The sequence below is a fragment of the Pollicipes pollicipes genome, unplaced genomic scaffold (genome assembly GCF_011947565.3).
Source record: "Pollicipes pollicipes isolate AB1234 unplaced genomic scaffold, Ppol_2.1 Scaffold_6052;HRSCAF=7182_pilon_pilon_pilon, whole genome shotgun sequence".
Lineage (NCBI taxonomy): Eukaryota > Metazoa > Arthropoda > Thecostraca > Pollicipedomorpha > Pollicipedidae > Pollicipes > Pollicipes pollicipes.
The window spans coordinates 23,558,322-23,585,821 of record NW_023596805.1 but is presented as its reverse complement, the minus strand read 5'-3'; the positions used below and the strand labels follow the sequence as shown (position 1 = coordinate 23,585,821).

General features: G+C 48.5%; 1 protein-coding gene across 5 annotated transcripts in view; it reads right to left on the bottom strand.

Annotated features, from left to right (window-relative positions):
- Nucleotides 1–23,036, bottom strand: part of LOC119104895 (ovostatin) — a 30,784-nt gene extending 7,748 nt beyond the window's left edge. For 2 of the 5 annotated variants that reach the window (XM_037228632.1, XM_037228631.1), the window contains exons 1-7: nucleotides 11,880–12,235; nucleotides 11,328–11,443; nucleotides 6,768–6,893; nucleotides 6,268–6,384; nucleotides 5,753–5,907; nucleotides 2,523–2,616; nucleotides 1,094–1,162 (exon numbers count right to left, since the gene is read on the bottom strand). In XM_037228632.1, coding sequence (XP_037084527.1) covers nucleotides 1,094–1,162; nucleotides 2,523–2,616; nucleotides 5,753–5,907; nucleotides 6,268–6,384; nucleotides 6,768–6,893; nucleotides 11,328–11,443; nucleotides 11,880–12,207 — 1,005 coding nt within the window. In that variant the 5' untranslated portion in view covers nucleotides 12,208–12,235. Of the gene's footprint in view, nucleotides 1–1,093; nucleotides 1,163–2,522; nucleotides 2,617–5,752; nucleotides 5,908–6,267; nucleotides 6,385–6,767; nucleotides 6,894–11,327; nucleotides 11,444–11,879; nucleotides 12,236–22,956 lie in introns of those variants that run through there. The other 3 variants (XM_037228634.1, XM_037228635.1, XM_037228633.1) reach the window with 3 other exon arrangements.
- Between the last annotated feature and the right edge of the window lie 4,464 nt (nucleotides 23,037–27,500).

Here is a 27,500-nt window from a genome sequence, read left to right as displayed (position 1 = left end):
CTATATGTCTTTCAAAATCAATTCGCACAGCTCAAAGATTGCACTGGACGAGTCTTTTTTCAAAACTTTGAGGATGCCCTTTGGACAGATTAACAGTTACAGCAGCACTGCACATAGAGATGTTAGCCTTCCTCCTCCAATCCCACCGCCAGCTCCGGAACCACTTGCGGTGCTGTGAAGACCAATACGTCATCGCCATCAGTCTAAAAACCGCGCAGGTGACACAGACGCCCGAAAGAGCAATGACGCTTCGGACTTTTGAATGTGACGCTTTTGGACGCTTTTGGACGTCTAAATCTGCGATTTGACGTCTAAAAGCGTTTAAACGTATTTCTTTTAGTTGCGTCACCATTTTCGTCCACCTGTTGGCCACGGCCCAGTGTTAGCAGCTAGGCCGACACTGCGCGGCCCAGGGAGACCGCAGCGCCTGGCGTGGAGGTTTTTATTGCTAAGATATGCGACTGCGCATGGTCAAAACTACGTTACATGACATGTACCCTAAGTAACTCTGACTGAAGGTTGAACACATCCAGATAAATGTGGTTTGGCCATGTCGATGCAAACTGTTGACCCATTTTGATCCCCAAACTACATTCGCAGAATCCTTGCTATCTGCGCACACCCTAGATATAAATTTTGGCAAAGCTTCTGAGTCACATCGGTTTAAAAAGAGTTCAATGGACCATGGCAACATGAAGAGCGCCAGCGATGTATTTCTCCCCTCAGTGAACGTATGAATTTGTCAGTTTATTGACTATAAATTTAAGACAGAATTGGTCTTGCGTAGCTACTATATATATATATATATATATATATATATATATATATATATATATATAATGTGTGTGTACCACATCCAACAAAAAATGTCCTTGATAGCAAGTGGGGCGTATCCAACCATTTTTTGGAAGCCCCTTTAACTATCATGGGGCCCTTTGTGAACCCTGTGCCCCGTTTGCCAAGGCTCTGGCTGTGCTCCTGCCTGCACGCACGTGTGCGTGTTTTTATTGCTGCCCTGGGCTCATCACAAACACAGGCCCAGGGTGGCACATGTGTGTGGCATTTACTTGCATCCGAATTATTTCTTACTTACTCTATCGAGAGGACCGAACTTCAGTTTATTCACAACCAGATCTGATGAGCTGCAACCTGCCTCGTCCGTCTGCAACAACAGTAACGCGTCGGTAACGCGTTATTTGGTTAACGTTAACGCGTTAACGCGTTAACTTTAACGTTAACGCGTTAACGCGTTGGTAACGCGTCGCGTCCAAAACAACAAAAACACGGTGCTATGTCTCGTATGTAGCAAAATATACACGGTTACATACCTCGTATGTAACAACACAAACGCGTCAATACGTCTCGTATGTAACAACACAAACGCGTCAACACACCTCGTCTGTAACAGCACAAACAAGGCAACATATCTGGTCTGCAACGATACAACCAAGGTAAAACACCGCGTCTGTAGCAACTCACACAGGGCATAGACCCGGATATGCACAATACTGACGGGTACAGTGGTCAAGTGTCGGCCGCGTGAAAAAGGAGGGTTTGGGTTCTCATCAGACGGTGATAGCAATAATCCGCCCTGATCAGCATTGGTTTGTTGACAAGAACAAAAACAAACTTTTGTCCATGGTAGGAAGCTGCAAAATGTTTTCCACGCTCCCTCGCCGTGTTACGTTAGATCTTGGCGTACGTTTCGTCATGCCTTTCTTCTCTCGGTAAAGCAAAATATTGTACGATATCTTTAGACACATGGGTTCGATTGTCTTTGATATGCGTTTTTGGGCGACATCCAGAAAGCTTTTCCATCATCATTCATCGTGCTTACCATCCTGATTTTGATGTTAGACAAGACCTGACGTAGCCGCCCTTCTGTCTATATGGTAATGCGTTCAAGGGAGCGTTCCACATTTGTATGGCATTTGAACTATAAAAGCCAGCATGAAGATCGTTCGGTGCAGTTCACAGCCCCGCCCTCCTAAGCTCTAAACCGCTATGGTTTCTGAGCTACGCGCCCGTGAAGATGAGCGTAGTATTCCGGGAAGACTATTTCAAGTCCACCCAGGCATCCATGACGCCATGCCATTCAACAAATAGCCATTCCAATACACATGCGGTGATCAAGGCCAGAGCACATATTATTGTTGAATCGTTCATATCTGGCGTCCGTGAACACGATTTCCCGATATCACAGCGGCAGTGGGTTCTGAATCAATGTTGTGCAAGGTACGATGACGCAATCAAAACAATGACACACTGAGGGGATTATTTACTTAACAGATAAATTGTGTTGTCCAGAGAAGCTTTCCAGTTAAAGAAAAAGCCAATAGCATATTTCGTAAGTGAGCTTATTTCATCGTATCTTATGCTTGCTTCAAAATCTTTAGATGCGAAATATTCCCTTTAATAGCAGGGGCGAAGGCGTCACGAACATGACCCCGTGACCGTGCCGCCGTGTCGAGATGTCACCGACACTTGTCACAATGCTGCGGCCCGCTCCGCCACCGACTCACCGTGAGGCTGTTGCTGACACTGCTGTCACGGCCTCTCGATCCCGTCACGTTCACCGTCACGTTGGCCCCAATCAAGGGTTTGCCGAAGGTGTACCTGAGGTGGACAAGGTCAGTGTACGTCAGCTCATGCTGGTTTAAGCCAGTGATCTTGTGTTGTGCAGCCAGTCGAAGAAAAAATTCACGGACCGCAATAACGGAGACCACCTATACCGTGGCAGTCGGCATAACCGGTCATTAACGAAGACCACCTATACGGTGGCGGTCGGCATAACCGGTCACCAACGAAGACCACCTATACCGTGGTAGTCGGCATAACCGGTCTTAGTCACAGCATTGGAACACGCCGCTGCAAAAGGCCTTTTGCGAGCCCGTCTGAAAGCCAAACCGGTTCCTTCGAAAACGCTCTAGACTCCCAGAACCGTGCGTTGTATATTAGGTGGGCGAGATCTTCCAATTTTCAGTACTTACACCCATGCACGGATCCGTACAGTGGTGGTAAAAACGGGTTTAAGTCGACACGTAAGGAGAGGTCAGCAACTGTCTTGGGGCACACTTGGTTCAGCTGCAAATTACAGAACACATCTTTATATAACCGGTGGTGTCTTCATGATGAGCATTGTCATGCAAGAAAAGCTTACATCGAAACATTTTTACATGCTTCAGGCATAGCTTTCCACCGAACATAATGGTTAGGTGCTCGTGTAAGGTACTGAACATTTCGGCACTTTGAGATCACAGGATTGATGCATGACTGTGAACTATGGTACGTGCTTGCTTGTTGTGTGGCAGTTTCGGCAGCCATAATCAGTTCAATTGAGCTCACTTTGACACGCTGACGCGCATTTCAATATGACGCTCTGACGTCTGCCTGCCATAAGGGCCCCTATAGCGTTCAGACGCCTACCTGTCATAAAGACCCCTATAACATTCTGACGTCCACCTGACATAAGGGCCTCTATGACGCTCTGAAGTCTGCCTGTCATGAGAGCCCCTATGACACCCTGACCGGTACCTGCCCTAAGGGCCAGACGCATGGCGTGCAGAAGATTCCGACCTGATGCTCTAATGAAGTAGGTGGGAGGTAGAGGCATGCTCATATCTCTCACATTTTTTTGTTGCAAATTTTATGTGTTCATCAATGCCAGAGTGTTCGTCCACTACTACACACTACACTACACCCATCCTACAGTTGTCTCACGCCAAACTCCTGTTACTACCAGCCTGTTGCAGCTCATGTTGCAACTTGTGTCATGCTTTACCTGCATTTATCACGGCAAAAAACCTTTGGATAAACACAATGGCGTTGGGCGGCCGTGATATGGCATTGTATGCCATGTTAAATTACCCGGACAAACACATCCTTTCAACTACAATGCCCCTGCTGTGCTGGTGAGGTACGGGCCAGGGGTGACAACAATGCAGTCGCAGTCCCTCATGCTGACCGGCGAAACATCTGCCGAACACGCGACATCTCAAGAGCACTGCCATGCATCGGAGCCGAAGCAGAACAGGTCAGATGTCAGAGGTTGTGTTACGGTGCACCCCAAACAAACAAGCTGCCATTTGCGTCCCCCCGTCCCCATCACACGGAGGCCCGACTCCTTCTGAAACAGCACATTGGACAGCAGTGGGCACGTACGCATAAATCGACATGAGCAATGAAGGGCGGTAGTCAGTTTGTCCCATCGTCCTGTTTTCTTAAACAGCATGATAATTAAAACGCGTCAGCGATCCCCGCTCAGAATATTTACTAACAGAACACGCGAGCCGTGTAAGCTGTCCCCACCAAAAGCAAAGTAAAAGCTCAAAGTCAATTTCTCAAGGCCGACAAATCACACGAAGGCTTTCTTTGTATCCGAGAAATTTGTGACGGCAAATCGTCACCATCGACTATCGCAGATTATCTCTTACATCGCCTGTCATTAAGGTGGTTTCAGTTAAATCACGTTTGACCCAACATATGAGCAAAAGTGACATACTACTGTGTATACCTCATGCGGTGCCTCCATTGTTGCTACTGCCTGCCTGCGAAAACGTGGCGATGTCTGTGATACTGATCTATGTCTTGAGCGTTGTCTGGGGGAAACACGTTTCCAAAGGTGGCCTATCAACTCCTTCAGCTGTGGTTGCCATGACCCGGCATTCAGACGACCCCCGCCCAGGCAGCATTTTCAGAAAATGCATCCTTTCAACATTGCATTAGCAAGGCTATTGGGCGCGGGACAAATCCGCCGTCCCCTATCCAGGCCTTGCCAATCTTGCATGCACCTTTTGCGTTTCATGTCTTGTCCTCTCTGATTTTGTATCGATCCAGCCGTGCGGAGGCTGCAGAGGCCAGGGCGCTGTGCTCTCAAGTTCCAAACAAATTTGACATTGGCTCCATGGGTGTTGCTTGGAAAGAACATGTCAAACAATGCTATCCTCCTTCTGCTTGGGAGGACTTTGAGGACTAAAATTGGGCACAAGTGAGTTGATATCAAACGCTACCTACACTGAGTTTTGGGCCTCTAACTTTCTTACCTTGTGAGAACTGAGCCGGGTCGAACTAAATCCTTATCTCGCCACACCCGAGCGCATCGCACTCAAGTCAGCCACCCGGGCGCGTGTGAAATCTCTCGAAAAACAATGTGTATTAGACTGGTATTGCACAACTGGGCTTGTAAAATAAGCGTCGTGGTGAACAGCTTTGCTTGGCAGAGTCTCTGGTTCATCACGCTCTCTTGTTCGAAACACACTGTCCGATTTTTTGCAAGCGAAATAATTGGAAAACGTGGTGAACAGCCGATGACTAGCCAAGAGCACCTTCATGTTTACATAGGTGTCACTCACAGTGGTGAAGAAAAACAACGCCTTCAATATCTTGTGCTATTCGTACTGTAGCATATTATGCGGCATCAAACGCACTAAGTGTGAAGCTATTAGGCGGCAATAGAAGCACTTGGAAGACACTTGAAAGGCAAAGCTCCCACCACATCATGGTGTGGTGAACCATAAAAATGAATGTTTCCAGGCGCGGCAAAATGTCTTGGACAGGAACTCTGTGAAAATGACCAGTTGATGCACCGTCTGCCACACCTCAAACTTATGGCGCAATTCTGCCCGCCACACATCGAGTATTGCTTTTGGCGCTTGCGTCATCAGCTATTGCACAGTCGGTGTCGGTGCTTACTTGGTCGGTGCTTACTTGGTGCATCAGTCAGTGCTTACTTGGTGCTTCAGTCAGTGCTTACTTGGCACAGACGTCGACGGTGACAGTCTTCTCTCCGGGAAGCAGGTATTCTGGGCTCTTGACCTTGACCTCGAAAGTCGGCAGCACATACTCTTCCACAATAAAAGCTTTGGTTTCAAATCGTCTAGAGGTCTCCACGTTGATAGTCCACCTGCCCTGAAAGTCAATGGTAAATGCTGCTGAAATGCCTCCAGCAGTGTTCGGGTGCATTTAGGCAGCTTTTGCCGTCTTGGGGACCTTTGTGCTGTCGAGTCGAGTCATGTGCCAATGCATTTTAGTAGGATGGCGGCAGGCGGCTGAATAGCTTCATCAGGGACATCTCTTCGATCCGAACGTGATGCCACCGGGGGGGGGGGGGGGGAGGAGGTGGGTCTGCACTACGGAGGACACTTGACCTTCATGTGACCTCACCAGGGGAGACCCCTTCGTCCGAGGATCACCTCACTACGGGGCAGGGAGGAGAGAGGCGGGGTGTAACTGCACCAGGGCGACCCGTCGGCTTTTGTGTGACCTCACCAGGGGCGGCTCCTCGGTCAGCTGCACCTCCAGCTGAATCAGGCCTCCACTGGTCTTGATGTCCTTCCACTGGGCGATGCGGATGCGGTCTGGCGTGCCCACCCACACCTCAGGAAACTGAGAAGGCAGTCGTCAACAGGTAACCGAAAACGTCCGACCCACAGTTTGAGCTGAGCTTCGCAGTGCTGCCAATGCGTTGCTGTTAATGGCAACCTGAAATAACACATCAGAACGCTTCGCATCACAGGCACCTATTACCACTGAATACGCTCGGTAGGGACGTCAGGGGCCTGCACCACCACCCGCCTGTGTGTTCCGTGACGATAATTACAGTCATCCAGTACCAATCAGTGGACATAGCCGATATCCCGCGGTGAGGAAATACTCCTGGCGTGCGGCAGTCACAGCGTTCGGCAACGCCCATGCATGACGTTTGACAAAGCAAAGGTCTAAGGCCAAAGAGCGAAGGTCAAAGGCTAAAGCAAGGTCTGACGGCTCACGTTCTCGACGACGGGAGTGAGGTCTTGTCGAAGGGATATGATACGAATCAGGACTTTATCCCCTGGGCGGTATCGAGGCTTGTCCGTCTGAATCAGCGTCACCAGCGTGGAGCTGTAGATGTTCACCTGCGAGGCCGGAAAACAGGACAGTAAAAGCACATATACGCAAAGTAGGTAGCCTGCAATACGATGAACGCCCTTTGGAACCGGCCCGGCGAAACTAGCTGGCCCGTGCAGCAGGTGGAGCCGGGGCCCGTTAAGGTGCTGCATCTCTTTCGTTCATGGCAGGCACGTCAGTTTAGTGAAGCGTTCTGTCCTCACTTTGTTTTTACCAGGTGGGGTTGACGCCCCAAGACACTCACCGAGCCAGTGCCCAGTTGTGACAAATCATAGCTAGGTGTCAAGGTTATATGTTTAGTCATGTTAGCTCAATCCGGTGTCAGCCTTCACAACAAGTGAGGAGGTCTCATGCAGAATGTAAGTTACCGGTAAAATGTCCGATCTGCGTGGGGCCGAGGATCCCAAAGCAGTTAAACCCTCCTCTGATGGGCTTCGCCAGACTCGTCAACAAGGACTCTCGTTTGTCACCGTCATGGGGCTAAGTCCGAGCGTGTTGAACTCGCACGGCACAGTGTTTGCACCTGCGGACGGCACACTCCGCAGTTCATATAGATGGATGCACGCTTAGTTTATCTGCTCTGATTGCCGAGGTGTGATATTATCCTCCAAAAGCGACGCCCAACGTTGAAACGTCCATGGTTTGCGCTGGAGCGAATGTGACAGTATAGAATAGCAGCAATGGCAGCAATGACACCCGAATAGCAGCATGGCACCCGAGACGACGCAGTGTCTCAAAGTATGGGTGGGCTCCCACTTACGGAACACGTGATATTAGGTAGGTTGTTAAGTGCATTTGGGAGGAGCGTTATGCAAATGGATATGAAAGCAATAATGACATTTTTCCTCGAAGAAAAGCCAAGAGAGTAGATATATAGATGCGTTAATATTCCGGCAACATTCATCTATCCAAACAAATATCAATAGTTAATTCAAAATTGACTGCCGATCCTAGTCGGTTTCCCAATTTCTTTAACAACGGGCCACAGATGTATGGGGCCACCGACATTCAGGGTATTAAACAAGGAGCCATTGCTAGCGATTGATAGGGTACAGTACATGTCTGACTAAGGATTAAAATGCGCGAACAATACGTGTACGTGCACGCGAATTCAAGTTAAGAGGCATCACGCATTATACTTCATTCAAACATGTAAATGATTTCCATTAAACAAGCATCGTGTATCACGTGCAAGACATCATTCATACGTGCAAAAGATTTTAAGCCAGCATGCACCACACATCAAGGCATTTATCAAACTTGCATAATCGACCATGATGGGAGGAATCCATACGCCCTATCCATTTGAGACATAATGAACGCCTGCGAGACGCTAAAATCGACACAAGGAATACCCCCTTCAGAGACCATTTTCGGCAAAACACCTTTAGGCTGAAATCCAGGGAGGTAGGGACCATATTATCCTTTTATAGCTCAAAGTCATACACAGAGGAAAATACCATCCTGATAGGAAATAAGTGAATCCATTCTTATAAAAAGTCGACGACCATACCGTAAGGCACAGAGCTCATGATTGGGTGGGGTCAGCGAAAGGTATACTCCCAAAGTAAAACAGGCCCTGTTAGATTACATTACAGTGACATCAAACATCCTCGGAAGCGTACAGAGCACCAAAGTCTTGCCGAAGTATCGCACGGATCATTTTGTGGTGTGCATAGACTTAGTAGTAAAGCAACGTAGCAAAAAGAAAGTGTGGTGTAAATTCAATGTATCTCTTCCTAGAGACGACAGTCACTTGTCACAGATGAAATACGGTATTTGCCATTCCGGAGACTTATCCCGTTAAATATTGGCAAACCCAGAGATAATATCAAAGCGACGGGCCGATAAAGCTGCTTAAAACCACATGCAATAAAATATCAACAACATTTGCACCGGTCTGAGGCGGGTGTTGTCATCACTTGTCGGGCCAGAGCAAATGGGTTTTGTGCCAGGCAGATTCCGAGGTAGTACAACTAGGCTGGCATATCATGCTGTGCATTATGCGTCAACATCATATGATGTGCAACATATGATGCTGTGATGCTGTGATCCCGGTTGGAGAATGTCATTTTCATGCTTGATTGGAACGATAAAAGACACAAAGTACGGCAAGGTATATTGACTTTGCCCAGCCGCCAGGTGGCCACAATATGGTAGACTGAAGAAGCTACACTTTCATTATTTTTTAAAGCGAACGCGACGCACGCCATCACGCCCTTTTATGAATTGTCAACGGCTGCATCGGCCATATTGGCGCTCAGGGGCCATGACGACACCGAGCACGTCTCCCCCCCCCCCGCTTCGTGGTCCAACGCGCTGGCCACTAGGCCCGTAAAGGGGGTGTTCCACGTTCATGCGGGTACTGACACTGAAAAATGAAATAGCAGTCTGAATACCTTTCGGTGCCGTACACAAGCCTGCCCTTCTTATGACCTAAGCTTGTCTAGTTTCTGGGCTGCACACCCGCAACACTGGGTAAAGGCATATTGGGGAGAGAATTTCAGTCCCTCGGCACACCAGACGTCACAATAACATCATTCAAGTTCTACCATTCATTTCCATTCCATAAGCCATGCGGCGATCAAAGCCAATCAAATACATTTGTCGAGGCGTTCATATCTGGTGTTCGCGAGCGCGATTTCCAGATAAAGCAGCCGTCAGTTGGCTCTTAATGTTATGTAAGATACGATGACGTTATCAAATCCTTAAAAACGTTAAAATCAAATCAAAATAAAAAATCAAAGCGTTAGAAAGTTATCAAACCATGGTGCATTGAGCGGCATATTTACTCATCAGAGCATTGTGCTTTCTAGGGCAGTCTTTTCCGCTCAAAACATATAACAAAACTTATAAGTAACATGATGACACCATGTTTGATGTGCTGCGATGATAATACTCAGGTAATGAGTTTATTTTATAAGGTATTTCTTGAATTTTTTACTCCTGCGTTTCCGGGATGGTGCGATTTAATGGTCGAGTTTCATCGGGCGAAAGAAATGCGTGGAATAAAATTCTCTACCAGGCTTTGCTGGTGTTTTTACCAGGGTTCACTTTGGTGGTGTGGTGCTTGCGTGGTGGGACCAAAAAACGGGTGATTCGTGAAAACCTTGCATTTGGCACACAGCTGTATATTGTAAAGCATTTTGTAAACAAACCAAACTTGATGTATGCAGGGGGCTGGAGTCGTTGAGGGTCTTGGGCTTGGAGGTACCTGGTGTCCTTGCTCTGTGTATACATGGACATGATTCAGATGTAGGTGATGTAGGATATAGCCATAGGTGTCCAGATTGTGTGGAACATTGTTTATTACTAAATGTTTTCAATTGAGCTCGGTTTTGGATGAGATCTGAAAACCTTGTAAAGGGAGGCATGGGTTTGGTATATGCGGTTAGACAACAATAGGTAGAGGTGGAAAATTGACCTAAAATATGGTAAAAGGAGTGAAAAATCCTGCTTATAGGGTGCTGCTTTACACCCAAAGTCGGCAATTCTAGAACATTTATCAGATATGGTTATATAAGCTTACTTATAACTATTGGTATGCTTAAGTGGAAAAGACTGCTCCAGACAACACAATTCGTCTCTATAGTAAGCACGCTCATCAATATGTCGATGCGTCTTTGTACATATGGTCATCAATATGTCAATACGTTATCTGCTATTGCTTTCATGAAGGCATGTTGACAAACAACAACGCATCTATATGTTCATTCTCCTGGTTTTCTTCGAGGATAAAGCTATTACTACTGTCTTATTTATGTAAATAATGTTCCTCGCACATGCACTTGACAACGTTCGTAATTTATCTACGTCATTGTTTGACTGAGTCATTGTACCTTGCACAGCAGTGACTGAGAGCCCGTTGACGGCCGCGATACCTGGACGTCGTGCTCATGAACGCTGGATATGAACGACTCGCTTAATACATATTTCTGAGCCCTGAGCGCCGCCTGGGCCATGAAAGAGCGGCATTTGAATGACGTTATCACGGCGTCATGAATGCCCGAGTGACCTTGAAATAACCTTCACGAAAAAGTGTGCACATCTTCGCGGGCGTATAGCTCAGAAACTAGAGGAGTTTGTGCCTAAAGAAAGGCAGGGCTGTGAAGTGCACCGAATGATCTTCAACATGGTTAATTCAGTCCTGCCTCATACAGATGTGCAACACTCCTTTAAGGCCCGATTACTTGCGCTCGTGTTGAGTATTATAAAATAAAAAAGCGAAAAACGGATCCTGTTCTGTCCACTGCTGTCTGTTGCCCGAGTGGTATTGCGTGATGGAGCGAAGCGAAAGCTGATGGCAAGTATTCTGAAAAGAAAACGTAATGAAATCCTGGCTATGATTTGCCATCCCTTGGACGTGGATACGCGACATAAAAACCCCGACGCTCATAGCGCAAAGAGTACATACACGTCCTTGCAACATCTCGCATGCCAACCTCGGCTGAGTCTGAGAAGCGCAGCCCCGCAGCGTTGGCAATGTTGAAATCCAGGTCGTTGTGCCGTGAGACCGCAGTGCGGGGCAGGGGCAGATAGAAACAGTGATTGCCATCAGCTGAGGAAGACGACAAAGTCAGTGCGACAGCCAATCAGAGGGGCCGATCGGCAACCGAGCCAATCAGATCGTCCGTGTGAGCTGATAACAGGCGATTAGTGTGGTAATGGCAAAAAATTAATAGCCAATCACAGCAGAACAGTCCAGTATACTATGTTTCTAAAAATATGTGATACTGAACTGTTGCTGGCGAACAGAATAGCAGCCAATCAACACGACCACATATTAACGACGCAGGATTGCTTCACGAACGTCACAAATGGATTAGCTCTATTTGCCTCTCAAGATCCTCCTACCTACTCAAGTACCCAAATCCAAATTCCAAAATATCTGCTGTACGTTTTTGGGCTCCTGCCTAACTACCCACTGTAGACAGCACTTTAAAACTCACCATCAACATTGTCCGGTATCTGGTGCACCAGCACATAGGACTCACCATCAACATTGTCCGGTATCTGGTGCACCAGCACATAGGACTCACCATCAACATTGTCCGGTATCTGGTGTACCAGCACATAGGGATTCCCGTTATAGAGCGAGAAAGTGAAGGTTACGTTCCGCCCCGGCCCGGGCAGGTTGAAAAGCGTGACGCAGACGCGCTCGTTGGTGCCCGCCTGTAGCAACTTGGGCGCCGTGAAGAGGAAGCCGCTGTAGAAGGAGGTGACGTCACCGATTAGACGCACTGAATATCCGAGAGGTCGAGCATTACAGCCGGATGTCCGACAGGTCGGGCATCGCAGCCGGATGTCCGAAAAGTCCGGCATCACAGCTAGGCCGACTAACTTACAACTAAAGAAATTTTCGGACAAAGTCAACTCAGGCATCATGACGAGTGTGGCAAGGTGTAACTCCTGTCAGAAAAATTATTGACGTCGTCCGAGCCAAAGTCACTCGCTCGTGACATTGCAACCGGGCGTGGAATTCACGATGGTACCACCAGACATCCTGCTCGGCTCGCATCTCCTCCGACACCCCCAATGGTAAAAGGCGTAGGTTTGATTGCTCGGTCGAGCGTGCATTATATGATTCTCCGGCAACTATCCGTGAAATGGACCCTGCGCACTTTAAGGTCGAGGTCAGAAAAAAACATAACACGAGGACAGGTAGGCACTGACTTGGTGACTGACTACTCTGCCATGACTACTCATGTATGACCACATGTATGATTTGTGTTGTTCGTGAGCATTATCCACATGACCCGCCATTTCATGTATTGTCTGACGCTAGGCTTGGAATAGAAATACTGCATGTAGTTGTCTCGTGACGCGTACAAATACAAGTACGAATACGGGCAGTGAATGGCAGATGCCGTGTTCATTTGCTTACGGGCACATAACAAACCATTGTGTACCGAACGGCATAGAATGGCATATCATATAGTCGATTTAATCGATGTATCGATGGCATCAGTTTGCTTGCATTGCTAAGGTGCTGGACGGAAATGTGACGAGAGGGACGAGACAATGTATGACCCTGATCGCTTAAATGATTGTACCTCACGGCCCACCCTTATTTTCTTTACAGTATGGTTCATTTGCCAACCTTAAATGCCAAACACCTGCCAATGCTGCATGCTGTCCTCAGCTTGCATCCCTTACACCGCTCCCTTTTAGCCTCAAGTCAGATTTGTCTGTGAATACCTACACGCTGGAAACATAGCCTACATCTCTGCCGACGTTTCATTTCACAAAAACGATCGCTTTCCGCGTGGCTTGTTGTACACAGAGGTTTTAGTACAAAAAAACGAGAATCCCATTTGGCGAATGCCTTTTCTGTCGTCCGCCAAATAGTGGTACGTAAAAAGTTCACGTAGCAAGAAGTCGAAACGGCTACAATGCGCATTTAAAAAAGCGCAATGTATAAACTCGACATGACAAAATGGCGAAAAACCAAATGGCTGCACATTAAAAAAGCGACATGCCAAAGTGACAAACGGCTTAATGACAAGCTGCAAAATAGCGACCTGGCAAAACATTGATACGTCATATTGACGAACGGCAGAACGGTTAAGTACAAAAGGATAATATCTAAGCGTTGTGCTGGCGAATGGTGACATGGAAAACGCGGACACGTCAATATGCTGGCTGGATGGCTGGCTGTTTCGTGACGTGGCGTGGCCCGGACGTGACTTTAAGTATCATGCTAAATTTGAACGAAAGAGAATCCTGTAGCCTACATGATTCTACAGGCTGTAGGTACCTAATATTTTGTCATGCCAACTCTTTCAAATGTCATGTATATGCTGTCAACATGCCTGCAAACATTTTAGATGTTTTTTGAAAGGAAGGCGCCGTGATTATGATAAAGAACAACTGACTGCAATATGCGGCAGGTTTTAAGAGTGCGGGGTGTCACTTACACAAATCATGTAATCGTTTCCCCGAAAATGGAAAGCGTATGTGCCGCAAAATCGCGGTCGTGGTGGTTATACCACGCGACCAGCGACAGTGGTAGACATCAGTGATCCCTTACTGTGATGTCCTAAAGAGAATTTTCCGCGAATTATGCCTCTTTCTAAGCTTTTAACAAAAAGACAGCTCACATTAACTTAAAATGCGGAATAATTTGTTTCGCATGTAAGCAGGTGTAACTTTATGAAGTGTTCCAAAAGTTTTTATTTTATTCTGACATGGTGCACGTAGATTCAAGGGGCAGAAATCCGCAGAGAAAGTAAGTTTTGAGATAGGTTAGGCCAGCCTTTTTGTCTGAGTCCCGACACCGATTTCAAAAGGGACACTCCTATGTACTTAAATAAAATCGACAGCATCTTGCAGCGCAGAATGGCATCAAATAAGCCTACTTAAACCCAACCACAGTCATGGTTAATGGAATTTCCCAATCTGGTAATCGGATGGGACGGCCAGGACCCGCGGCATAAACTGCTTAGCGTGGTCATTTTTCCAAAAATATACTCTTTCTTAACATTAAAACTGTTGTGGTTACTGCGATTTATTACGGACAACTTTAACAGCATCATCATCAGCAGCAGCATTACGTCATCTCTCTTCGCCAACAACACCACTGCTACACAGATATAGCTCGGGTCGGAAACCAACATCATTCATTTTTTATAGGCTCCAATCGTCTGTACGTTCGAAATCCATAAACAGAGGGCAGGTTCTAATTTTCACGCTGATCCCAACGTCGCATTAGCAAACCCACGTCTACTTTTTGCTGGGTGTTCTGCCACGACCTGCTTTACCATGGCGTAGAGTTTTCGCTGCCTCACGAACCACACAAACACAAACATTGCTTATATCTTGTAGCATTTTAACAAAGTCGCTTTTTTAGTCAGTCAAATGGTGACAAGCTAGGATGTAAGTGAGAGCATGGCAAGAAAAAAGTAATCTCTACACTTTGGCAGGAGCTTACTGATGGTTGATGTCAGCCTTACGCAGCAGCTAGTGGACTCCCTACCGTAGAGGGAAAGAAACGGGAGCCGTGTTTTGGCAAAGAGAGCCCTGCTGGACGCAACCTGGACGCAATCAAATGGGATCTGGGCGTATATTCGGCAAATGTGTCGTGTGGGTGCCCGAAAAATTATGAAAACTGCCACCAAAACTTGCCAACAAATAGGATTCTCCCAGGATTTGGCCCAATTTTCTCCCAAAGTTGTGGGGGTTGAAGCCTGTTTGTGAACGGGGGGCGGGGGCGCTAAAGCCTCGACAACTGAAAAAACACCGCACCCCTGTATACAATTTTACCATTCAATGTTGCCAAAGAGCCTTCGCGCCACCACATCAACTTTTGCCATGTCACCATTAAGGTTTTCATCATTTTGGCATGTCGCCATTTTCCCATTTCGTCATTTATTCAAAAAAGTAAAGGCACTGTTACACATTTGTCTAGGGTTTCCGACAGTTTTCACGACGACATGCAGATCACAGCTAGGCCCTTTTGATGACCTGAAATCCTCTCGTTTCTGAGCTAGGCACATGATAACTTGTGCAGCCTAGTTTGCGCCGCCCATTTTGAAATCGTCAGGATGCGTACGATGTGACGCCACACAAAATTCACCTCCTTATTGACCATATCGTGCTCCCGGGCAAGACAAATAGAACCAGTGACTTTTCGTGCCTGAACCGGGCTCTTTAGCGGCACGCCATTGGTCGGAGGGGGCAAAGTTGACACCTGCTCTCAAGCACGGCCGGGCCAAATCAAAAATTCAGATCGCGATCCATAGCGTCATGACGAGAGGTTTAGACTACACAATATATTTAGGATTATGTGTGTATCAAGGACACATGTCAAGGCCAAATTCTAAAAACGTTCCCAGGAATGTCTGACCGCTCCCACGTGGTATTTCATTTAGAAACGCATCCCATGGTGTAAAACAATGGCGCCTTGATCGCAGGTGCTACATGCGAGGGCATCCAATGTCACGCGCGCCATACCAGGCCTGGACTCAACGCCACGTGCCGTGCAATTAGAGCCGAAGCCTCGGTGAAAACGTTTGTAGTGGTCTACCTATTACCGTCTTACCTGAACCGTTTAAGCGCGAAAGTGGGAGAGCTTAGCTGCAATTTTGTGTACCAGGCACGTGAGCAAGAGTTGTTACTTGTTCATTAGCTCTCTAATGTCGAAGTCAAATTGATGGTTCGGTTGTGAATAAGCGTTTGAATGCACGTTCATGGCGTGATTACTAAATGGAACGCCAGACTATCCAGTTAGGTGTCCGGCAAGCCATTCAATCATGCCATAGGAAACCATCGGACTTGCAATTTTGAAGTGAATAGTGAGTGTAGATGCAGTGATGAGGTTGGACGATCAAGGTAAGATCACGTTGACTTTATCAAAAATGGAGGGCCAAATAAGTCCTGGCCCGTTTTGTACTGTCCTAAAATGGCATTCCACAGCTCTGCTACAAGCGATTATGCACAAACCGCAGTGAAAGCAAACTGCCAGTGCTGACGTCACTAGCGCAACTGCCACCGCCACCGGTACAACCCTCGTCACCACCGATGCCGCCACCGCCACTACCCACCTCTCCGCTGGTCTGGCTTCTCGTTCTCTTGATAACGGACATGGCGGCCAGTACTTCGCTCCTAAGCCCCAATGAGTGGGCTACACGCCATTTCGTGTCCCCTGTTCAGCAGCAGTACTGTCAATGCGCTGATCCCGGCGACGCCCAGTATCAAGAGAAGACTTCAGTCAGCCAGAGTCGCGGAAGCGGCCTTCCCATGTAACGTTTGATCCCTGCGTCCATCACGTCCATGCCTTTTTTCGTTGCGTTGTACACAAACACGATCTCAAGGTTCTTTGTGTTCCTGCCCACCTTGGGCGCCTGGTGCTGAGAAAACAGCAGCAGCACCAACTTGCTTCGCCGGAGCAGTGTGATGTCATCGTCACACCGTTCCTGAACGTGTGACGAACGTGTGATCGAACGTGTGAACGAACGTGAACAGCATTGACTCAGATATCAGGCCCCCGACGTCGGTCATCACCTTCGGCACGCCCCGCGGCGGGCGCGGTTGATGGTCCAGATGACTGTCAGCCTGTCAGCAGATTCTCGGAAAGCGGCGTGGAGGTGAAGTACCGGTCCATAGTCAAGTTTTGCCCGGTGCTAGACAACTCTTGCGTCAAAAACCGGACCATGGCCGGTACATCCTCCAGCACACCATCCTAGCGTGCCAGCCTCAGATGCGCCGACTTGCCTGCTGGCGAAAACATTTTCCACACGTAGCGGACGTTGGCGTCTGCAACCGTAAAAGCAGGCCGAACTGACCAGGGCCGCTCGGCACATACATCTGTAAGGCTTAGTGACTACGAAATCTGATGAGGCTCTCGTCCAACGTCAGGGTTTCAGACGGCGTATAGTGTTTCCGTAGGTTGATATCATCTTGAAAAATATCACGCATAGCGCAGAGCTCGTCACCGAGGCGATGCTCTCCACACGTGCTGCGGTCGTCAAATGTGAGGGTTTTCAGCAGCATTTCAAGCCACCGGCTTGCCCTGGTGGCCTTGAAGATGAACGGTCCGCTGGCAAGATTAAACAGCTGTTGGACAGCCAGCCTGCTGTAAAAGCCCCTGATCAGACATAGACCGATGACGGCGCACATCTTGGTGTGACTGGTTGGCGCGTACAGGTAGGCTTCCTTTCTCGTCAGCTGCTGGCACTGTGTCAGCTTCTCTAGATTTGTGTTGGTTTTCGCTGCCATCTTGCGGATCGTGCTTTCGCTGAAGAATAGTTTGAAGGTATCTGATTTCTGTGTTGCGTTTATGGCGGCACCACAAACGCCGGACCTCTGGTGTTTGAGTGTTAGTGGTCCACTCTACGACCACCGTTGGCGGGAGTCCCGGACTTCTGGTGTCTGAGTGTCGGTGGTCCACTCTGCCACCACCGTTGGCGGGAGTCCCGGACTTCTGGTGTCTGAGGGTCGGTGGTCCACTCTGCCACCACCGTTGGCGGGAGTCTCGGAATGTGTATGTTCCCGCCGAGCTCCCTGGCACCTGCTGAAAATCAGCCTCCATCAGCTTGCACTGCGACCGTGTCAGGTCAGACCGGCCCAGCAGCAGCTCGTCGTCATCAGCTTGGTCTGGGCTACCGGAAGGCTCACTGATCTCTGCAGGATCATCGGCGGCTCGGAAGGTGGCATCCTGTTCACTGGTTCCGCCGACAGAGACCTGGTCGTCTCTCTCGTGATCTGCTGTAATACAAAATTGAATGCGGTGCGATCTGCTGTACTCCAAAACTGAATACTGTGCGATCTGTAGGAAGAGACATGACTCTAGGAAGGGAAGAGAGGCAGATGCAGGACCAAAACAGGACTAGGGGTAGGCACAGGTACATGGCATGGACTGGGGCAGGGGCGGGGCCAGAGACAGGAGCAGGGGCAGATGCAGGGGCGAAAGACAGGGATAAGATCATCGAGAGAAAAAGGGACGGGGGCACGATACCCTGGGATCAGGGTATTGTGTACCACGCACAGATTTCCCGCGGAAGCTTAACATCAACCTTGCAGTAGTGCATCAAGCGCATTTAACTGACGGCATGGACCGTTCCAAGTCTTTGTGCTGTTCTTACGCGCTGGGGAAGAGGCTCAGAACGCTGCCCCTAACGCTCCCTGTCGCAGTCTTGAATCGAGATGCTCCAACAGCCCACTTCATGGACTAGCACCGGAATTTGGAGGGGGGGGGGGGGGCGGATGCTGCCTTTCCAGAAACCATGAAAATGTAAACTTCTCTTCTGACGCATTTACTTTGCATCGCTTCATTTTTATTTTTTATTAGAATCATTATAAGTTCTATCAAAAAAGTAAATAAGATTGAAGCCATTGTGGTTTATTGACATGGATCAAATTTAAGCGCTGTTAAACAAGTAATCTGGAGTGACGCAATCAACACGAGATAGTCGATGAGACCATGGAGCTAGAGTGACGTGTTGGGACGGCTTTCTGCCGCTCTTTGGTACGGTCACAGCTCGGGTACAGTCACGGGTTGGGTACAGTTACAGTTTGGGCACAGTCACGGGCTGGATGCGTTCACAGTTTGAGTAAAGTCAGGGGCTTGATACGCTTAGATAGATCCACGGGTTGGTATGGATTGGGTTGAGTCTCATGTTGGGTAGAGCCGTGAGTTGTGTATGTGATGGGTAGAGCCGGAACCTGGGTGGAGCCATGAGCTGGGCGCGGTTGGGTTAGTGTTATGGCTTGGGGATGCTCAATGTGCACTCGTATTGAATTAGTGTGGAGCCCGTGTGGAACAGCATCTGTCGGGAAAATATGTTGCGACATTACAGCCAAGGCCTATTTCGAGGAAAGCCACAAGCTACTGACTGCGCTTGCTCGACGGCGTACGTGTAAGCTTTTAGTTCTGCCTTGCAACACTATAGGTGTTAACATTTTGATGCCACTTATTAAGATGATAAGATGGTCACCACATATAAGATGCCACTTATTACTGACTGAGCTGAGATCAACATTTGGAACGGGCAGGCAACTTGAGGGTAACAGTGTGGAACGAGTGGTTAAGACTAATTAGGAGTGCTTGGCTACGGGTGCGGCCAGATTCAGCGGGCAGCCGGTGAATCTGGCAGCACGGACAAATGCAGCCCTTGAAGGCCTCCACCTGGCAGGAGAAGGGCACAATTCATACTTTGGTGACCACATGTAACCACCGGCAAACCGCTAGCGACCTTGGAGCCCGCAGCTCATCCCGGCGAGTGCATGCCAACAGCGACCGTGTACGCGGACGTTGCACGAAGTAATGTAGGGTGCGGTAAAGGCGATAGGACCTCACGAAAAGCAGGCAAACGTTTTGAGGTTGAAAGGAAAGAAAGATGTGGCATACCCTGTCCATCTTTTTGAGATAATTGTTTTGTTCGTTTTTCAACTAAGACTGAAATATTTCTTAGGTTGCCTATTCCATTTGCGAGAAACATTATTAACGTAGATAAGACGGTAATAATGGCCTTATTCATCGGAGAAAAACAGGAGAAATACTTCATCTCCATTCTCCTGGTTTTTCTCCGAGAATAATAATCATTACTACCGCCTTATCTGTCTGAGAAAATTCTGTGTTTGACTTCAGCATAAGTTAGTTTGGAGACCACCATATGAGAGCATGCATATATTTGTCTACGCATGCTTTCACATCGCCGTGACGCGGAACGAGTGTACCGGATCCGACCGAGACAGCCGGCCAACAGCTGTGTGGAGGGCTGGTGGTCCTGCGCGTGCGTGAGCCTGTGAACACTCGTCCCCTGAGTCGGGTCACTGCGTACCGGGTCTGCTCCAGAATAGGGGAGAGAACAGACGGGTCTCTCCAGAATAGGGGAGAGAACAGAGACGGGTTTTACGCGGTGGGCAGTCATGTGTGCCGTGTTTGTTGGGTGTGGTCTTGATCTTATTGTTGTGTACTCCCCGCAAGTATCATTGTGGGTTTCTGCGAGGTAAACGTCTGGAATATTACTTTCGTCGTCATTGGGGCTTTACGACGCACTCAGCTGCTGAGGCTATATAGCGTCGCCTGCTTGAGCGCGGTCTCTTGGTTTCCTAGCAGTGATATTGACCTTGTAGATTTAAGTAACGTAAGCATTTATTTGAGCACAATTTGATCCCTTCCCTTCGTGCGGACTGGCGGAACTCATCGGTGGTGAACGCGGAGTATCCCCTTTTCATCGGGCTGCACCTACCGCGTGGCAGGCGGAGCAAACAGCGCGTGGGAAGAGATCTTAGATCAGTAGCACGACTGACCACCGAGTTCTTGATTTAATTCAGGGACGCCCGAGCCGCCAGATTGGGGAAATAGCCTCACATTTGTTCCTTATGGCTGTGTGTCCTAGTCCATGGCGTTCAATCGAAACTGAGTGCGGAGCGAAGGGAGCAGTTGGGTATGCATGGTTCTGTGTACATGGTGTGTGTGTGTGTGTGTGTGTGTGTGTGGTGTGGTGTGTGTGGTGTGTGTGTTGTGTGTGTGTGTGTGTGTGTGTGTGTGGTGTGTGGTGTATGTGTGTGTGGTTGTGTGTGTGTGTTGTGTGTGTGTGTGTGTGTGGTGTGGTGTGTGTGTGTGTGTGGTGTGTGTGTTGTGCGCGCGCGCGCTATCACACCAGCCGTCACACCAGTCCATTAATACACCAGCCGTCACATCAGTCTGTTATACACCAGCTGTCACACCTGTCCGTTAACAAACGGTGCTATCGTGTGATGTGATTGATGTCACAGCCGTTAGAGGATTCAGAAGCGGACGGGGAAACATTGCACTGTGTCAGGTATCCTGGCAGTTGGAAAGTCCTTAACAAGCATCGTTCGATAGCGCCGTTTCTTCTTTCAGATGCTTTTGATGCGTGACCTGTAAGAGCGGAGCAAGACTCCCCCAAAAACGATGTGATGTGTGGTGTGTGGTGATAGCTAGTTTTGTGTGACCTGCGAGAACACGTTTGCTTATGATCAGCTGTGCAATGTTGCGAAGGGATCAGCAACGCATCGGTTGCCCACTCCTCCGCTCGCTTATTTTCCCAGCACTCGTAAACCATACATATTTCGAGAGACATCCATATAGCAGAAGCTCTCCTTCCTTCGGAATTCAACTGCCTGCCTTCGTGAGACGAACATTATTCGGTTAACAGCATGGCCAGCGCGCTTAGCTCGCTACCTTTGCGGTCTCCGTGCAGTAAGCGGGCGAATCACTCTGACATTTGGCTGCAGCCAGATGCACATTCAGCGGTAGCAGTTTTTACACGAGCGGCTTATCTTTCAGGCGCTTTCACAGACCTTGATACTTCGTGTTTGTAGGCGCGAAGAAGGCTGACATAACGAACACCAATATGATACTGCATTTGTTGTTTTCATTTGATAGCCGAATAATATATCAATATGATATAACAAATAGGGTACCGCATTTTGCGACCTTGACCTTTGACTTTGAGAGTTAGTGTTTACAAGTGTGACGAAAGAAGTCATCTCGAGTATTAATAAGGCACAACTTGTGTTCTATTTGTTTGGAAAACATATGAATACCAGGGAACCGCGTTGTTTTCCTTGATATTTGTTGGCGCTGACACTTAGTGTGTCCAAGTGTGACAAAGTTGGATAATTAGAGCACCACTAAGATATACATTTTGTTATATTTCTTAAGCAAACAAATAAAAACGAGAATACCGCATTGTGTGTGACCTCGACGATTGAGCTTGATCTAGATTTTCCAAGTGTGACGAAAAGATGCATGGCAAAAATCAATATCACACGACTTTGGTAGCATTTCTTTGGTTGCCAAACAAATGCCAGAGTCTTCCTTTTGGGTGATTTTGACAAGTAACCTTGAAATCGATATTTTCTAAGCGTGACGAAAGTGAACATCACGGGCATCACTATGATAACAGCTTTGGCGTATTTCTTTGATGAACGTATAAATGTCAAATTGCCGCTTTTTGCGGTGAAATTTACCTTTTGACCTTAGTTTTGCCTTCTTGTGGTGTAAAAAATGATCAACACGTGCATCAATATGATACCCATTCTATTGTCTTGTTTAATACAAAATTGTCAACCTGCTGTGTTTTGTGTGGCCTTGACCTTTTTCACTGAGAGGTGATTTTTGCACTTGTGGCTGGAAGAGGACGTCACGAGAATCAATATGACACATTTTTCTTGCAATTTCTGTACGAGTGAAGAAATGTCTGGCTATCCCACTTAGGTGACCTTGACCTTTGTACTTAGAGTGGGCTTCTATAGGTATCAAGAAAGAGAACATAGCGGAGACCAAATGATAATCCTTTTGTTGGATTTCTTACATGAACGGGAGAATGCTATGGTGACCTATTTCGCATTGGGCTGTAGAGATCCAACTGAGTGACTTAGAGAAAAGAAGATTGCAAATTCGTGAATTCTCACTGGGTTTCAACTCGGGAAAAAGCTTTTGGAACTTTAAGCTCGACGCCCAATTCGAATACGAATACGATGCTAACTTACGGCCGTACCACCCCTGCAGCCGCCGCGTAGTAGATGGCGGAATATTCCGGCATTTGGCTGCGGCCACGTGCAACTTCACCTGTAGCAGTCTCTACAACATCGGCTTACCTTTCAGGCGCCTTTATTGCGCCCGCCGCCGACACACATATCAACAGCAGCAACACCCACACCTCCATCCCGGCCCTTGGGAAGCTGCCCGGCCAACAACTAACCTGGACAGCGACGCTCCGAAACCGGCTGGTAAACGCTGCGGCGGCCGCACCGGAAGTGAGGGCGCCACTCTCGCTCGGCTGCAGCTGCAGGACCACGTCCGGGCTGTGTGGAACGCCCTGTGGTGGCGACGAACAAGCTGTTGCCATGGAGCCCCTATTTTTAACGCCACCACTGCGCTTAGCAGGACGCTAGAGCTATTGCCGCCTGGCGCGGCCCCGCGCGCCGGCCTTGCTGCGGGCACCCCGCTTTCCACGACGCTGGGCGCGCCCGTGCGGGCGATCTGCGCGTAAATGCCTGGGGAGCGTAGAACCCATCCGGCTGGTATTAAGACTGTCAGCCAATGCCACGGTCAGCGCCTGAAGATCCTGCATCTTCGGAGCTAGCTGTGCCTTGGTCAGCTGGAGGGGGTATCGTGCCGGCAGGACGGCCCTCACGCGAGCTGGGCTTCACATGGGGATGACGTTCACAGGGTCATGGTGCGATGGGGTGTCCGGTGTGTCGTATGCTGTTTTGAGGATGAGTCTTGATGGCAAAATGCAGGGATGTCCGCAAGACATGACACCTATGACCTAACACACAGAAAGTTGGTTAGAACGGCAGCGAAACATGTTACATCCGCCATTATAATATTTGTTACAAGTGACAGACAACAGATGACACACAGATGTCAGTTGAAGAGGAGTATGCCAGCCTGTCTTGTACTTTTCGCTTATCCTTAGATAAGACGAGTCCGCTTTGTTCGGTGGCACGAATTTTCTCCAAATTATTCTGAATCGCCCAGAATTTCGATTTGAAGTACATGCTCCGACGAGAGAAATGTCATTGGACTCCCGCTTACTGTTATGAAGGTGGTGCTTGTCACTTGACCTTGCATTCTGACATGTGTTTTTCTGCAATGTTTGCATACATTACAGAGAAGCTCGGTTTGAAAAGTATGTTAAAGTGCTGCTCTAAGGTATATATTCGCCCAAATTGTTGTGTTATAATTGCTAATAAAAGACTTGAAGCATACTATTTTAAGTAAACAAGATATTCAAGACCTGAGTTTATTATCACATTAATTCAATTAACTGTATACTATGGCTTTGATTTCTCTCCATGGCATACGCACCGTGGGTCTTTTCGGAGCACTGGGTCTTGATGGGGTCACTGGGTCTTGCGAAGAGCACTGGGTCTTGCGAAGAGCACTGGGTCTTGCGAAGAGCACTGGGTCTTGCGAAGCAAAGTATCTATAGTCTAACGTGAGACACCTTTTCAAATTTCAACCTATGCGCCTTTTGGTAAATGACCTTCGCCACCCATTGTGCCAATTACAAACATTCAGTTGTATTGACGTCCTTCATACCGACAGAGTTTCCACTTTTCAGCCCGCAGGCCCGCGTGGTGAGGATTAAAACCAGTTCAAAAGAGGCACCTTCGACCGTATCAACTGATCCTCTACATATCCGCCGTCGTCATGACCACGACATTCGCGATAATTATAGTTGTCGCAGACAAAGGCTACATTCATGGGGCTACCAAAAAAGAAAGAAGTGTAGTGCTGTGACGAACGCCAACAGCGTAATTTAGACTCCACAATAATTAAATTTGAATGTCCTTGTTCTATATTGATGGTACAGGTGGCTCCACCCATTGCTTATGTTAGACGAAATTGGTTCTTAGGTTTTACCAGACAGATTTACTCTTCAAATATGCTCCAAAGGTGGATAAGTTCGACGGCGGATGCCATGACGACGGCGCTCGCGACACCGCAGTTGTCGCACACTCGAGATGCACTCTGTGCCTATCAAGAAATTAAGAAGTGTTGCGCTGGCTTAAAGCGTGGACGTACCTTAGACTAAAAATGATTGCAATTTGTTTCACGGTAACATACTGATGCTGCTGGCACTGGCGCTCTCCAATGCTATTGTTCGACGTAAATAGTTCTGAAGCATCTCCAAATCTCTTTTTGAAAAATGTCCCAAAGGTGAGATCATTCTTTCAAAATAATCCGCCATCAGCTTGTAGCTATTGCAGCCCCTCCTCAAGCATTCAAGATGAGGGAGGACATGACGAGGTGAGAAACGACTAGGACGTGGTGACGTTAGGAAGTGAGGACATGCGAACGTTGAAGACAGGGATTGAGCATGGAATTCATGGAACATAAAGACATGCGGATCTGAGAACGAGGGCATGAGCAGTTTATGGTATGAGGCCATGCGGACACGAGATGAGGACATGACAATATGCAAACCCGAACATGAGGTCATGCAAGCATGTGGGCTTAGGGCATAACGAAATGCTGAAGAAGCACTGCGGTCGCGAAAGGTCAGCTCGAGAATTCCACAACGCTAAGCTGGGCAAGGGACCCGCTATATAACAATCAGAAAGTGAACTATGCTAGCAGGGTTTTTTGGACAATTAATAGATTAAGTACCTAACTGTATGCCTCCTTTCGTTTCGAAAAATGATTCTGACCTAAACAAATATGAGGCATATTCCGATCCTTACTCCTACGTTGACCATTCCTGTAGTAGTGCTCACACGCCAGGTAATATTTTGACTAACCCAGTCAAAACCAGCGTACAATAACCATTCGGTCTCACCTATGATCTACAGAAATGCATGGTGAGGCGTTGACCACCCATGGCCACGTCCCTTTGGCCAGCGTCTGACAACAGAATGGCTCTGGAAATCCCGCTAGTCACTGCCATGTTTGGTTTCGCCATGGCAGCACGTGAATCACCAGCACGGGAGCTGATGATCACTGGTAGGACGAAAACAGTAAATCTCCGGCGCTCTCTGTCCACCCGACCTCCACCATCAACCGCAAAAAAACGGCGGTTCCGAGGATCGTGGACTGAAGGCTCGAAGGGTTTTGTAGTCCAGTCCAGGGGATAAAAGTTCTGCAGTTTACGCCGCATTGTCAAATCCCCTGGCTCGATTGCGCGATGCCTGCTTCAGCTCGCTTCACATCGTAGGAGCTGCTGTCACCTCATGAGGGTGTCACTTACTCATGAGTTCCTGGAATGGGGCGAGTGCTTCAAGGGTGTCACCATCTGTGATTTGTAGCGGGTATCTTGGGGAGAATGTATGCTTTTAACAGGTTTGAAAATAAAAAATGGGGGATTTCGAGGCAGTAAACCAATCCGGCATAGGATTTCTATGAAATGATGTCATATGAGACGCAACAGTATAATAATTTTTGCTCACGATCTTTGCTTAACAATCTTTGCGGTCTTTTGCTGACGTATACTAAGTATCCACCTTATTGTCCAACAGTTCCAAAGTAAGTTTACAGTTATCCACGTCGGATTCCGGACTGGCACACTCGATCATGCAGACCCGGTAAAGGACTCCCCTGGAGCTTCACCACGCGCTGGGCATGTACGACCGTTTCAGCAACCATCACATCGACTGTTCTGTTATTGGGCTGGAACCAGACACCCGGATGTCCGCCCGGGACACACGGATGTCCGCCCGGGACACACGGAGGTCCACCCGGGACACACGGATGTCCGCACGGAGCACGCGGATATCCGCCTGGAGCACACGGATGTCAATCCGGACGCACAGATATCCACTCGGGACAATCGGACGTCCACCCGGGACACACGGATGTCCACCCGGGACACACGGATGTCCACCCGGACACACGGAAGTTCCCAGGGACACACGGAGGTCCACCCGGGACACACGGAGGTCCACCCGGGACACTCGGATGTCCACCCGGGACACACGGATGTCCACCCGGGACACACGGAAGTTCGCCAGGGATATAAGGAAGTTCGCCCGGGATATATGAAAGTTCGCCCGGCGTTAGCCACTCTTACGGGACGAGTGACCGCCACCACTGATCGCGAGCTTCACCCACGACCTTAGAGCCAACCCGCTCCCCGGCGGGCCCCACGCAGCGTCGAAATACCACTTCCGAGCAAACCAACGGCTGAAACACGCCACAGAATCGAACAAAATGCAACCAGGGAGAGGGCTGCCGCCTTCCTGGACTGACCGACGCTCGAAAAGCGCAAGACCACGATCCGGCAGCAAAGACAACGTGACCTCCAACACAACGTGAGCCAGCCATGACAGACAAGGATATCATAGCTTACAACTGTCGACGCAAGCATGGTCTACATGACCACTTGCGCTCCCGCCACAGAATCAAGCTACACAAATCTCCACATCAAGGGAGGGAGAGACAGGATCCGCACCCCCTAACCCAGCCAACCGAGCGATGGCCGGCAAGCTCCGCGGGCATTGCACCAATCAAGGCCTCTGGGTTCGGCCACCGATTACAGACATTCGCCACAAACTCACAGCCACGGACCCGTCGTCTGCTAGGTTGCGAGGCACCCTCGAGAGCGCTGCCTCACAGATCACGCCTGTGAAAGCCATACGTGGACGGGCTGCCTCGCACCGAAGCTGTTACAAGGGCTTCCTCCGGCCCAGTCTCTCTT